This window comes from Melanotaenia boesemani, chromosome 12 (assembly GCF_017639745.1).
Source record: "Melanotaenia boesemani isolate fMelBoe1 chromosome 12, fMelBoe1.pri, whole genome shotgun sequence".
NCBI lineage: Eukaryota > Metazoa > Chordata > Actinopteri > Atheriniformes > Melanotaeniidae > Melanotaenia > Melanotaenia boesemani.
In genome coordinates, this window is record NC_055693.1 from 27,949,159 (window position 1) to 27,964,152 (window position 14,994).

Here is a 14,994-nt window from a genome sequence, read left to right on the forward strand (position 1 = left end):
TGATTAATCGATTAATCAAGTAATCGGGTAGCTTTTTATTCTGTTCCTTGAAGATCTTGTGGCTGAAATGCAACAGAGTAGTAATTGTATAAAAGTCAGTAACGGCTACGTATGTATAATGCAATAAATTTTATTGCATTCATTTGCAACTAATGCACTATATTCTGACTTTAAACAACAGCAACGAAATAAGAACAGATGATTTCAACAATAATGACCCATAATAATAATAATAAATAATTAGTAATATGATTAAAGGATAAAATAAAACTGTGTATTGCTTCAATCAAAAAAATATAACAAGTAAATCAAATAAATACAAAAATAAATAAAACTCTTTAATAAATAAAACTGCAACGTGCCAAATAAATTAATACAATTGGAAATGTAAATATTGTGCGGTATTTTAATAAGTTGACTAGAGGACGTTATTTTGATTCCATGTACCCAAAGATTTATATATTTTAATTTTAAAGGGAGTCTCCACCTTCTATATTTAGCTTAAAATAGCCATGTTCCAAAGATATCTGAATTCTCCTTCAAGCTTTAAGCATGTGTTTGCTGACCTTCATCCAACACACCAATTTTTGCATATTTTATTAATTTTTTGACTGATCTCTTGCATTTTTATTAATTTTGTAACACTTAGAAAAGTTACAAGCTAAAGCTAAAATGATTAAGTCTTTCTCACATTACATAACACCGTAAAATTAGCATTAGCCTTAACCTGCACCACAACGACGTGAAAGGAAAAATGAAAAAAATCTATGACTTTCGCAATATATTAAATCCAATAAGCCAGCTATAAGTTTCAGTCCAAGCTGTTTTTTCATCATTTTCAGTCTAGTTCTTGTATCCTGACCACAGCTGTTTACTAAGCAACTTAGCAATGATCTATGAATCATTTACAGACAAAAAAAAATATAACTCTGGGCATGAGCCAGTGTTGTGGCTCCACAAACGACTTAGCAAAGAGCCTGTCATAAATTGTATCTTCAGGCACTAGCAGTGTGCTACAAAGACACATTGTTTGTTTGCAGTTCTTTAGTTGCATTTATGAAAAATTCCAAAAATGTTACAGTCCAACAGGCATAAAAGCGTGATTCCCACAGAGCTATTAATCAAAACCTTGACATAACTGGGCATTCCTTGCAGTGTGTCCTTGAAAAGAAGCAAACTAGATAAGTAAAGGACAAAAATGTCCAGCAACTGAAAGTGGTGTCCTCAAAAAAAAAACTGGACCTCACCCAGTTTGAATCGCTTGCAAAATATTTGTATTATTGTCAAAGTGCTTCCCCAGTTTCCTCATCCCATGACAAAAAGGCAGTTTTTTGTCCCTCCACAGATCCCTCACCATTTTTACTGAAAAATTGTTTTCTTTTTATTAGTCACAAGACTCATGAAAGAAAAAAAAGCATGTTTGAAAGGATGAAATGTACTTTTCTCTTTTCTTAAACTGATCTAACTTTGGAAAGCACTGATGTTCAGATGAATCTCAAAAATCACTCCCACAGATAAGCATGACTGAATGTGGATGCAACCACACACAAGCTAGCAGAGTTGTGAATGTTTCCTGCATTTAATAATCAATTACAGATAAAAATAATTTGATAATTACCTAAATAACCAGTAAATGATAATGAAATTTAAGGATTTCAATTCTCAAATCACTGCATACCACACAAAGCCACATGTTTGGTTATACAGGCAGTAAGATAAAATTGAATTTAGTGAGTTCAGAAAACACACACAGTTGCCTTTAATTAAAAAAGCCACAAGCTTTTCAAACAAAATCCTTATTTAGTCCATTAAACGCATGACAATTTGCAAAACTTGGCAGACAACAGGATTGTCACAGAGGTCAACAAATTACGCGTAATGGCTACTCGCCTCTTTGTCCCCTGAGACCTTTACCTGGGCTTAACACCTGTGGAGTGCTGGTATACTAGCTCCTGTACAGTAAGTGTGTAATGGGAGCGCAAAAAAGCTGTTACAAAGGCTGATGAAACACAGTTTCTCAACTCCCAAATAAGTTTTGGATTTCTTAAACAGTGAAAGTCTCAGAGTCGGAACTGCCAGTGTCTTAATTCTTGTCTGATTACTTCACTTATTGAATTGAATACCTGAAGGTTGAAGAGTTTAGGTCAGGGTGGAAATAGCCAACATGGTTCCTCAGTTTATTTGTTAAAATGATTTACTTCTTTAAGAAACATACATATTAAATAATCTAAAAGTAATTTCTTAGTACAGTTTCTACTTTGAGGTTTTATGGCAGTTGAATGTAACCTTATTTTTCCACAGATGTCAGAAATTACCAACTGGTGATTAGACACTAACATTTTTATCTAACCTGACATCTTGTCTTCTATCACAACAAGTTTTTTTTCTCATTGTTATTCTTTTAAAACCACTGTTTTAACCAACCCTTTCCAGCTTTGTCTTAGCACTCTATAATGCTGAAATAGGACCGAGCGGTGTGAATGTTTCTGCACGCTATTCAATATTCATGAAAGCATCTTAATATGTGGAAATCCGTCTTTTTCAAATAGGAATCAAAGTAAAACCACATGAATTACTAAAAGAGCAACAAGTTTTTTCATTCGAAATGCTCTCTAAAGTCTAACCGAGACATCCTCTGCTGACATCAACGTCTCTTTCTGTTTGTGTAATCTAATTACATTTGTGAATAGTCATCAACAACATACACATGGGAGGAAAAGGGTTTACATTATTTTCTCTGAAAAGAGAGAGAGAAAAAAACAAAAACAAACCGTGGTAATTTTAAATCAGTTGGGGAATAATTGCCCGTTTTGCCAGCGACAATGCAGTAAGGAGCTAAAACATTAGCCACACACTTAATAAATGATTTTTAAGACCTATGGTGGGTTCAAAGTCAGGACAAACAAAGCACAAAGGAGCTAGAATACGTTCATAACTGGAGGGGGTTGCATGCACAAGAGGATGACCACAGGTGACCACAAAACTCAACACAAAGATTTATTCAGACCACATCACTTGATGCTGACAGTTTCTGTTAGTTTCCTACTGAAAACTCAAACACTTTTACAGCTTTGAATCTCTCTTTTGTGAATTTTACTACTTCTCTGGTGAAATCCAACTTCTTTTCTATTATTAACTTATAATAATAGTAATAATCATAACAATAATATCATCTTTATCAATAATAATGACATGTTTATTTATTTTCTTTTAGATGACTATCAGTGGTGATGGATTTTCTTAAGTATCATTTAAACTAGTGTCTTCTGATACGCTATATGTAATAAAGGTACAGACAAATCCAAGGAGAAGATGCTGTCAAACTGTTGACACATTCCTGTTGGGTGATAGGGTATTGCCCCTTTATTTGCCTCTGAGCACAAAAGTGGCATTAACGGACCCCATTAGAAACCATTAGTGTGATAGTGTCAACAAACTGTCCCTAAACAAGCAAGCGCTCCGAGTCCCAGCTTGTGCTGAATAATAGGAGGAAGCAGGACCAGGCCAAACACAGTGGGGCTGAGCTAAATGAGCTCAATAATTGAATTACAACAAGCTGGAGCAGCGAAATGTTAAAAAGAGTGAATGAATGAATGACAGGGTGTACCCTGCCTCTCACCTGTTAAAATGCTGGGATAGGCTCCAGTTCACCCGCGACCCGAATTGGAATAAGCGGTCAAGATAATGGATGGATGGATGGATGGATGGATGAATGAATGAATAAATAAATGAAGTGCTATTAAAGACACAAAAAGGGGTTTTGGAGCTCTGCATTTCCACAGGCGAAAACTGGGAAGGGTACCCTGATATCCAACCCAACCCGTCCTACTGTTTCCATTGGGGTACCAATCTGACCAAAAAAGGGTGGAGCTTGACACACTGCAGTCTGTTGATTGGTTAAAAAAATAATAATAATCACTTCCTGTGTGACTTGGCATAAAAACAAAGTTTGAACTGCTCGTTTAGAGCAACAGATAAACTTTTTTTTTAAATCTCTGTTTAAAATGGTGTTTTGAAGCACCGTCAAGAGGAAACAACACAAACTGGTGGATGACCGCCATTCTCCTCCTTTGTTTCTGAGTCATGCTTTGTTTCTACTTTAAGAAAGGCGCTGCGATGACGTCATGCTATTACGTAGCTGAGGCATCTATCGCTATCCGGCTGATACTCTCAAGTAAGGTTACGGTTGGCTGTGGAAATCATATCCTCACCCTTCCCGCACCCATTAGTGAAAACGAGGCTTTAGAGCCTAAATTCATAACAGTAACATTTAACCCAACAGCACCAGAACAGTACCAAACATAAAGCTGTTAAGCACCAACAAAAAAAGATGTATTTAAAAAAAAAAATCAGAGCTGTTGAGATGTGTCAGTGCAGGTGATGAGAATCACACATAAATGGGTCAGGACTTTTACAGGCTGGTGAGCAAATGATTTTAAAGACCATCTTGTGAACCTCTCCACCTGGGGAGGTCTGGGGGTGCAAGCAGGAGGTCTAGGACTACTCATTCGCCTTAACGTCCACACTCAAGCTCCAGAGTGTAACTCTCCAAGATCTGGGAACCCTCTCTTCACTTATGTTAAAGTTTCTATTAGTTTTGATTTTTATATCCTGAACGTAACATCTGCACTGCTGGGCAGACTCAGTTCTGTGGGGAAAGGTGTGCCACTACTTAAGATGTACACTAGATTTATCACTGAAGATAAAACAGCAGCACCATGTTGAGATGGAATATGAGTTTATTTTTGTTGTCGTTAAAAGGTCATAATTTTAGATTAAATTAAGTTAATTAATCTTCAAGCTCTCTATACACACATAAAAGCAAACAGTATACAACTTGGAAAGCAATAGCTTTGACATACCAGCATTTATATTTGCTAACCCATAAGCTGCCATGAGATAAAGGTGAATTTGTTTTAGACACAACAGATAATCACATAATGATGAATACCAGCCATCAGACATTAGTCATGGCAGTGCTCCAACGTCAGAGATCGACCAGGATGCTTTTCTTTCCCCAGATGTTCGTGTATAGCAGCCGTTTTGCAGGGTGCTGAGCTCCCTTCTATAAGGTCTCCCAGACTTTAAAGGATTTTTCTTCAACCTTTTTCAAATGGATTTTTATATTCAGCACACAAAGACGTAGCTATCATGTGGGGGTGGACACAGACTTTGCACAAATATGCAACATTACGCTGATGAAGTATCTTTTTAGTTCATCACATGGTTCCAGCCCAACTATGCAAAAGTTTTTCTGTGTTTTGTTTGGTTTTTAAAAATCCAATTTTATTTCTCTCTCATTTTTTATATAGGAAATCATCTTCCTTTCACAGAGGACACTGACAATTCAGCCTCAATGCAAAACTGCTCAAGCTGCAGGTAATTAAATATACATTGATTGCCATCCCCTTTCTGATTTTGATTTCATTGTTTTAGACGTCTGATTTGCAGATTTGAATTTCTTTCCAAAAACTACAACTGGGAGCATAACAAATGCTTCTATGATCCTAATGAAGCTTAATATATAAACACGCTTCCAGATATATGGTTCCTTTTAATCTGGATCAGGCGAAAGGGTCTTCCCCTAATACACAGCTTAGCTCAACATCCAATACGTACAATCCACTATGTTTGCTGCACAGAGATTTACTGTACAAATAAAGTTCAACTGTCTGTTACATCTGATTCAATACATGTAACTACACAACATATTTTCTTTACATAGTCGTAGCAGAGCTTATGAAACGTTAGACACAACTTTTTGTTGTGCCTTTAACAGGCTTAACAGGGTAGTAGGGCGGTACTTCTTCAGCTGTGGCTAAGCAGCAGCTCAAAACAAGGACATCATGCCCAGCTCCACTTTTGTTCAAATCCTTTGTTCTTTTTAAGCGTCATGGAAATTCTTTCTTTACTTTATTAGGTTTATTAATTACCTAGTCTGGCATTTGTTTATTTATTTATTGGTTGTTGTTTCTAAGCTTAGTGTAGCGAGAAATACAGCACTTGTGTGAGAATTGACAGCCAGTGTTTTCTGGCTAACGCAGTCGTTAGTGATAACGTTACGGTTCATGAAGAGGAACCATTACTTTTTGCTGCCCATCGAGAACCCACTTTTTTGGCTCTTTACAAAGGTTTTCTGGTCTGAATGGGACGTCCAGTTTCGTTCAGGAACCGGCACCAGCATGGAGCCCTGCCGGTGCGTCTGGGTTTATGATCTGGAGCTCAGAGCGCCTGCAGATGACTTTTTAACATGTACGGCTCAGCACCATAAACTGGAGACATCAGCATAACTGTTCCCTTTCATTTTCATTTTTAGTCCATTTTCCAGTTGTATAACTTTCCATCTGTTACTTCCTGTTTGCATTTTCTTTACATGTCCAAAATTTGACTGGACTGTACAGCAGACATAGATGTAATGTAAAAATATAACTGATGTTTTTGTGTTTGTTTTTTTTAAAGAAAGTAAAAAGGTTTCTCTCTTGAAATACCCATATGATAATATTGTGGTTATGATATCACCAATGGATCGGACTGAAGATTCCTGCTGCTCTAGCAAAGGTTGTTTTCTAATTCAGTTTAAAAAAACAAAACAAAAGAAAAAAGAAACAAAAATATTAGAAAGATGTGTCGACCACCATCGCTCATCCAACAAGCCATAAAAAAAGCTGCGTATCTCATTAAATGTGTAAACCTGAAACATTTTAGTCACTGTAAGCCCACCAAAACTTTCCAAAGAGGTAAACTGACTCCAAAATGTATTAGTACTTGTTTTTTTTAAGTCTTAATGAGCACAGGGTGATATATCAGATCATTCTGAAAACTTGCTTTTGTTTTTATGACTGAATTAGTCTTATACTGCAAAGCCCGGTTAAAAAAAAAACCCCAACATTCAGAACGTGAAAAATTCAAAAACTGAAGCTGCAGAAGACGTTAATCTGAACACTGATGAACATTTACTGAAATAAGGTGCTGGAAGAGTTTTATGGATATACTTTAGTTTTAAAAAGTCAGACGTTTAACAAATAACTATTTACTACAAACGATGTTTAGTTAACATTGTTGCTGGAGGCATCAACACCAGCAATGCGCTGCATCACCTTAGACGGCAACATGTTTTAACATGTTTAACCGTGTAGTTTTCAGTCAAGATGCATGTCGTTTGTCTAATCTTAACTCCTTCATTTGAATATCAGGGGTTATGGTCAAAACTGAAAATAAAAGAGTGACTTTGGCCTTTGTTTTGCAACAACTAGACAAACAAAAATCAGTATTATTAAGTAGAGATATTCCCCCCTCCATTATCAATAGTCTATACGCAGCAGACAGGAAGGAAGGAACTCCCGGAATGAGCATCGCGGACCAAAGAGTCGCTTGATAAGATACAGCAAGAATGCCACAAAGAAAAAAGAAGATTCATTCACATCAGTAACCCGAGACACACCATCTCTTGTGGATGCATAGCATTACTATCTAATGAGCCCTTTACAGAGAAATGGCCATCATCCCCTACTCCACTGCCATGAATTATTTCATGTGACCAACTAATAATTACAGCCTGGCGCCAATGCTGGATCTTATAATAAGTGCTTACACTTTGTTTTGGACAACAGACCTAAAAACTGCTACTTAAGGAGCTTACCCTCAAGTCAAACCTTAAAGAACATTTTATTAATGATTCAAATCATGACCAAACACCGTAATGTGACCAGATTACACCTCTGTAGAGTTGTCTGAAGGGACAAATGATCACAGAGGCATCAAATACATTTCCAGTCAACTCTGTGCCACTACTTACATTTTCAAGAAAAATAGCTGTTTAAAAATAAAATACATTTTCATATAAATTTGAAATAATATAATCACAGTACATTTAAACCATATAGTTTACTGAATACAGAACAATGACTGTATGCCAACACAGTGTTAAAACTAAGTTTACGTAAATCACAAGTTTAATCAGTTATATTGATTTATTGGACACAGATTTAATGTTTGCAGATGTCATAAACTGTCCCTGCCTCTTTTGTTGCATTTTCTTTTAAGAACTCTATAAATGTTTGGACGCATGCACGCCATGTCAACATGCAGGAACTTTCATTCGGTGGAAGGCACGGGAAATGTGTCAAACGGTGGCCTGGCTGAGGCTGTTGAAGTATGCAGATAAGCATTACTCAGCTCAAATATATTTATAATTCCTTCAGTTATCCAGGAATTTTAGTCGGGGCTACTTAGTATCTGTATGTCTTTTTATTGTACTCTTAGTCTCGTTTCTAAAATGAATTCTGCTCACTTGTATTAATTATTTGTATGTAATTATTAAAATATATTGTTAAATCTATTTAGTTGTTAATTTAGCTTGTAAATTAATTACATTTTCATTTAATTTAATTTTATATGTGATCACAGAATGAGCAATTCTGAAAGTTTTTTTTTTCTTTTCTTTCTTAAGTCAGCTATTAGCGTATCCTCTTTTTTGGTGTCTATATTTAGTCCCTGGTTTAGTCCCAGTAACACAGTATTTTGCATTTGAAGGTGTAGCTGGGGTACAGTACAACTAAAGTCTGATTGATAAAACAAACAAAAAATAAAAATAACAATAATAATAATAAAAATAAGCCTGATAAAATAAGAGTTGCTAGATGCACCTCAAGTTGTAAGAGTGCACTTTGGCTATGAAGGAAAGCTCCTGTTTGTGTGCAGTGCCTATAAGGGTGGTCAGGCGTATGCTGGGCTTACATCAGAAGACTTTGAAAAGATTTGGAAAAGACTCTTGGAAAACTATCAGCTCACATCTGCTCACATCTAATGACAAGTGTTTAGAGTTTTAAGTCTTAGCCTAGTCTCAGACTGAGATTTTACAAAGACTGTTAATCTTGTGGGGAAACTATTTACAAGACTACAACTCGATTCTTTTAGTATTTTTTGTGATATGTTGGATAGCTGATATCAAACAGGTCTGATCTGCCACGAGCGCCACCTTCCGCTCCTCTTTCTGGACGGTTCACCTACAACGTTTCATCGCCAGTTGTTGTTCGTCCTTATTTATTTATTTTTGTTATTTTATTTATTTGTTTGTTCGTTTTTGTCGTTGTTCTGTCAGGATTCTTGTTTCTGCTTTTGTCAAAACTTAGGTGGTTGTTGATTGTGTTACACTACGACTTGTGATAATATCAAACACTTTTGATATTGTCGCACACCCAAAACTAGGTAAAGACTGACATGAAACAACAGATTACCACCTTAAACCTATCAATCGAGATCAAGTGTGCTGTGACTCCAGTAAGACTCCTAAGATTTACTAAAGACTTTCAGTTTTTAGTCTGTGACTGTGAAAGCCCAGATCAAGCAGCTGGAAGACATGGCCTCCCACAACTGCAAGTTTGTTCCACCACTGAACTGACAGTCCAGCAGCAGCAGATGTCAAGCAGCCACAACATGATTTGCAAATGACTTTTTCTGGAAATGCTTGTGTACATTTGCACCATCTGCCCTAAACAGAGGAAGACTCAGACATCTTTTATAGGACTGGTGTGCCCTTGGGGCCCCGAGTTTACAAGCACACATCTGGAGTCCTCTCCTGCTTAATGTTGAAGGAATACTTTCCACAAGTCTTAATGGGAGTCCTACCAGTACAGAAACACAGCTCTGCTGCTCTCCTGCGTTTACACTTCATGAAGACACGAGTTTACACCCAAAACTGCGTCAGCGGAGGTTTCACCTCAGAAGACTGCAGACTGCCTGTTTGCTGAACAGATGCATGAAGTGAAGAGAAAACTTAACAGGACAGCTTTTAAGTGCACAGTTCCTGTAAATGTGTGGCGTAGTTTACGGCTGTAACTGGGTGGCAGAACTTCCCAAACATCTGGCAACCTTTCACACGCGCTGATCCTCACACCAGTTAGGAAAACAACAGAGCGGCACAAGAGAAATGAAAGGGAGATTTAATAAACAAAAAACTCTGAATAAATCAATTCTCTGTCCATAAAATGTAGCTTTTAAACACAACATCCCGTTTCAAGTAAGTTTATAACGATATGGCTATGGGAGAGATTTTAAAAAGTCTGAAACGGAGCAGTAAAGTTGCGAATGGACAGTGTTGCACAACACTTAGAAACATCAAACTATTAACAGTGTTTGCATTGCGCAACACTTCACTTCTGCTGACTTTAAAGTATTATAGGCTACAAACTTAAAGAAGTCAACAGAGAACAGCAGCTCAGCTTGACTCGGAGGACAGAAAGCGCAACAACCGACAGATTGTGCACAGAAAAATACAAAAGCACGGCTTCTAAAAAAAATAAATAAATAAAAAAAATAAATAGAAATAAAATAATACACAACCTGAGTTGGACGCACTTTAACGCGAAGTGCTGGATTTCTCCCACTCTCTGAGGCATCCACGGTGCGGGCTTTTAGGACCCGTCGGTTTGGTTTGAAATCATTCAACCGACAACTCCGCCATACTGAATTAATGACGTGCCGGACAACCGTTTGTCTTTCCGCAGGGGGCGGTGTTAACGCGGGAGGTGTTTGACAGCCAAAGATGCGGAGGACAGAGGTCAGCCATAGTCCATACATGGATAGAGGACAGTGTTTGCGTCTTTCTTCCTCCAAATTTCAAATAGAATAGGTTGGATTAAAGTTCGGTCCTCCTTCAGGACTTTCTCCAAGTTTTTACTATTCATGAGTAATTTAACCTTTTGACGACCAACATATGCTCACCATTTCTGATGCAAAACAGTGGTTAAAAAAATACAAATAAAAAAGAATAAATAAATAAAAACATATATATAATCTGCTCTTTATCTCAGTGGTTCTCAAACTTTTTCAGCAATGCACCCCCTGTCTAATATTTGAGTAAAGTAGCCCCTAAACCAAGCCACTTAAATATAACCTTTTATGATGCTACTAGACACATAAATATGGAGTAATTTATTTATCACATCTTAGCTTCAGTTTATTGAAGTTTTACTTTGCACATTTGACAGAGTTTTAGAGGATCTGGCCTTGGAATTAACTCGTTGGGGTGTCCATATTTTAGGAAGAGTAGCAACTGAAAAAAATGTTTTCCACATCTGACAAAGTTGTTTCTCTGTAGAATTATTAACCTTAAAATGTTTGAAAATGGTCTTTTAATTCTCCCCAGACTAGTGGACACCAACAGTTTTTTCTCTAAGATTTTTGCTGTTGTCTCTTCTCGGAAATGGGATGTCAGACTCAAGTTGCACTTTAGTTGCATAGTGATTTGAGACTTGACTTGGAGCCGTGATTTGAGGTTCATAAACGCTCTTTTATTTTTAATCTTTTCTTCGTGATCTTCTCTCTGTCTGATTTTCTGTCTGCTGTCATTTCCCCAGACATAACACAGAGGTAAAGTTGCACAAACACAGCGCTTGCATCTGCATGTGTAATCAACAAAAACTGATGGCAGCCACAGTGAACACATCTGTTGCTGCAGCACCTTTGTAATATTTGGGTATTTAAAACTTATTACAAGGGACAAATAAAATAGTAGCAAACTGCAATGTCTGTGTTAAAAAATGACAGGATGCTGGATCCACCACATTCACCTTAAAACACACCTGGAGAGGTTAGTCACTATATGCAAGTTTAATGTTAGCAACAAGCTTAGCGCCACAGCGGGGAAATAGTTAGCTTGTTACCACCTTCATACTAAAACATGAACACCATTAGATTGACATTTACTGAATGAATGGGTTCAGAAGAAGAATGAGACATTTACACAGTGAGTTAAGCTGAGACAGTAAATCATAGGGTCATACAGGGCCTGTTTATTAGAAGAATAACTTAAAGCTGCTGCTGCTTTATTAATGTTAGTTAAACTTATTGGATCTGTAAGTACTGGATTTGAATTAATTAAAAAATTGACAGGTTTTTCTTGTTTTTTGGGGGGGGAGGGGTGTATTTAATTTAAAAAAAGTTTAATTAATCATATTTTCTGTACTAATCTTACAGCTTAATTAGCAGCACCTGGCTACCATGTATACTCCTAATCCCTATAGAAAACAGTAAGGGTGGACTTAATTTTCCACATACTATGTCTAAATTTTGGTTTAATAAATGAATAATTAAATTAAAAATAAAGTGTAATATGTCTTGTGTTATTGTGTTATCTTAGCATTTATTTATCAAATTGTAATACCTTGTAAGAACCATTTAATTTGCTTTATTATAAGCTAATATTAAAAACTGAAAGAAGATTTAGGAGTATTATTAACATGTGTCTTTGAGTAACCTCAGCCAGCCTCACCTTCTTAGCTTTCAGTTTGTGGTTTCACAGGTAAAATGTGCCTTGATGTTTTTCCAGAACTGTTGAGAACATGTACCAACTTATCACCTCAGTTGCAGATTTAACAGCATAGAGATGAATCAAAATAGTTGATTTTCCATTTAGAAAAAAAAGACAGTGCTTGCGTGATCACGTTTACTTGTGGTTTTGGTTCATGGTTGGTTGAGAAGATACTAATCGTCATGGAAGCTTTCCACTGAATAAGCTATGCTTTAAAACAAGACAAGTGAAAGATTTTATATAGATTTCATGCATGAATAGCTATATCACATTAGTGAATTCAGACCTATCCATCATATATTTAGCATAATTTCACTGGACAATGTAAAGTGCACAGTGAAGTGTTTCAGATTTATTTATGCTATTGTGTGAGGTTTTAGTTCCAAAACTACTGCCTTTGGACATGGACCAAAACTTAAGTTTAGGTACACTTTTAGGTAGGATTTAGACAATAAAATTACTAATATTTATTTATTAAATACTTATCTCCCAGAAATGTGTGAAATTAGCATAAATTAAGCTGGATTAGTGAGAGCACACAAAGTGTTAAAATTCTGCATCAGCTATAAAACAAACTTCTCCTTATTTAGGTGAATGTGTTGAAACTGCTTCATTCACATGACAAAACAAATGCTCACATACAGTTTTTCAGAGACATTTTAGATGCTTCAGTCATATTCTTTTTCTTCTAAACCTTACAAAGTTCTGTTTATATCAGGTTAAAATTATTCATCAATAGCAAGACAAGAAGCAAACTTGTCTTCTATTCTTCCTTCTATAGGCCACTGTATTAACGGGACAGCTTAGAACAAACACAATAATAGAGTATAAAACACTGGGCAGTAAAATATTGGTTACACTCAGACATCAAACAAAGGTTTCTTTAATAAAATCTTTTGTCTGTCACAAAATTATCAGTTAGGTTTAGCTTCATGTTCACCATGTAAGAAATCTGCTTTTCTTTTATTTTTCTGGGTTAGATAGTTCAAGTTCACGAGTTTAGAAACATTAATTAATCTAAGTGCATGTTTTTGGACTCTGGAGTATAGAAAATGATTGCAGACAGAAACTGTTCTGGTTCTGGTCTGGATCCCTTCTGATGTCTCAGAGCCTTGGTGCTTTCTAGTGAACTTACCCACATTCACACCAGTTTTAACTGAACCAACCAGTACTTGACTCTGCAAACGTGATGATGGCAGGAGAAAAATGGCAGACTTGACTTGATTACTGGCAAACTTTTGTATGTGTGTGTAGTCAACTTACCATCTTCATTTGTGGAAGACCCAGGGGTGGGAGGCGGTACTTTGTCAGCTTTTGTGGTTGTGGCTGCTGCAGTGGCTGAATTCTGCACTTGTTGTTTGGCTAGTCGATGACCCACGTTGTTCAGCTGAAAATGGACATGAAATACCACTAGCTGCACTTTTACAAGTTTTTTACTGTGGCAGTATTTCTTCTTCACTTTATTAAATTCACACTACTGAGCTTTTGGAGCTTTTTCTCAATGAGGTGCCCTCTAATGACTAACAATTCACCATCCATCTTGCATCCTGCCCCTTCTCTGAGCTCTCTTTAGCCAGTAAAAGTCAGTCTGATTTTGACTCTTCTCTTATCTCTTATGAAGTGATGAAGTTTCCTGGAAATATAAGTTGTGAAACGTGGTTCCTCTTCCTGGTACTAACCACAACACCAGCCCACAAAATTGAATATAATCAAAAATATTATCAAAAACAAAATAAGAAATTGACAGTTGTTACAACCTCACCTGGCCAGGGCTGGTAGTCCTCCGGCAGCTCTCCTCAGATTCTCCACACCTGGTCCTGATCTGCTCATCTTCATCAAGTCCAATCAGTCACACCTGTCCTCCAGTCCTTATAATTCCCGGTTCTGCCCTCAGTCCTCGTCAGACCTTAATCTACGCACCTCATGGACTCATCCCTTCTCCTCTCCTGGCTCCCTGGTTCCTGTCGCTCCAACCGACTCCTTCAGTGTGCGTCTAAGTAAGACCTTTCTCTGGTGTTCACGGTGTTTAATAAAGTATCATTAACCTGCCTCTGTGGAGTCCCTGCATAACAGCAGTAACTGGGTCCCTGAAGGAATTATTTATTTATCATCAATAGGTCACAAATGTGCAGTTTAAAACAGTCATCAAGTCGAGCAAACTTAATTTATATATCACCTTTTAAACACGTGTATCATAAACTACTTTACAAAAAAAAATTTTAAGAACATCAAAATTAAAATAAAAAGTATATTAAAACATGGCAAAACAAACAGATTTATTAAAGAGGCTTTATTGATGAGTTAGGTTTTAAGATTAATTTCAAAATCAGCAGACTTCAATCCAAAATAAATTTTAAAAACTATAAATCATGCCAAACAAGCAAACGTGACAAGAAATGCACAATTTATCTGCTTCTTATAAAACTAAACTTTATTTTTCAAAGGTTCAAAGTAGAACCAATGAAAGCATCATCTATTTAAAAGACTGAGGGGGTAATACAGTCAGGCTGACAAAGACGTGTAATGAACTGGGGTTGTCGTGTTTCAGGAAACAGAGTGATTGTCTACCACTTTAAAGGTCCTAAACTTATATTGCTTTTAACCCTCACTTTCAAGTTACTTTGGATAAAAGCATCAGCTAAATGAATAAACGTAGTTGTAATTATGATTGACAGTTATGCTGC

At 36.6% G+C, this 14,994-nt stretch overlaps 1 protein-coding gene across 4 annotated transcripts in view; it reads right to left on the reverse strand.

Moving 5' to 3' along the window:
* The window catches only part of hdac4 (histone deacetylase 4), a 145,831-nt gene extending 135,332 nt beyond the window's left edge, over positions 1 to 10,499 (reverse strand). For 2 of the 4 annotated variants that reach the window (XM_042000819.1, XM_042000820.1), the window contains exon 1: positions 10,342 to 10,496. Coding sequence is in view for 1 of the 4 variants with exons in the window: in XM_042000818.1 (XP_041856752.1) it covers position 10,357 (1 nt within the window). In the remaining 3 variants the exon portion in view is untranslated. Of the gene's footprint in view, positions 1 to 10,341 lie in introns of all 4 variants that reach the window. The other 2 variants (XM_042000818.1, XM_042000816.1) reach the window with 2 other exon arrangements.
* Between the last annotated feature and the right edge of the window lie 4,495 nt (positions 10,500 to 14,994).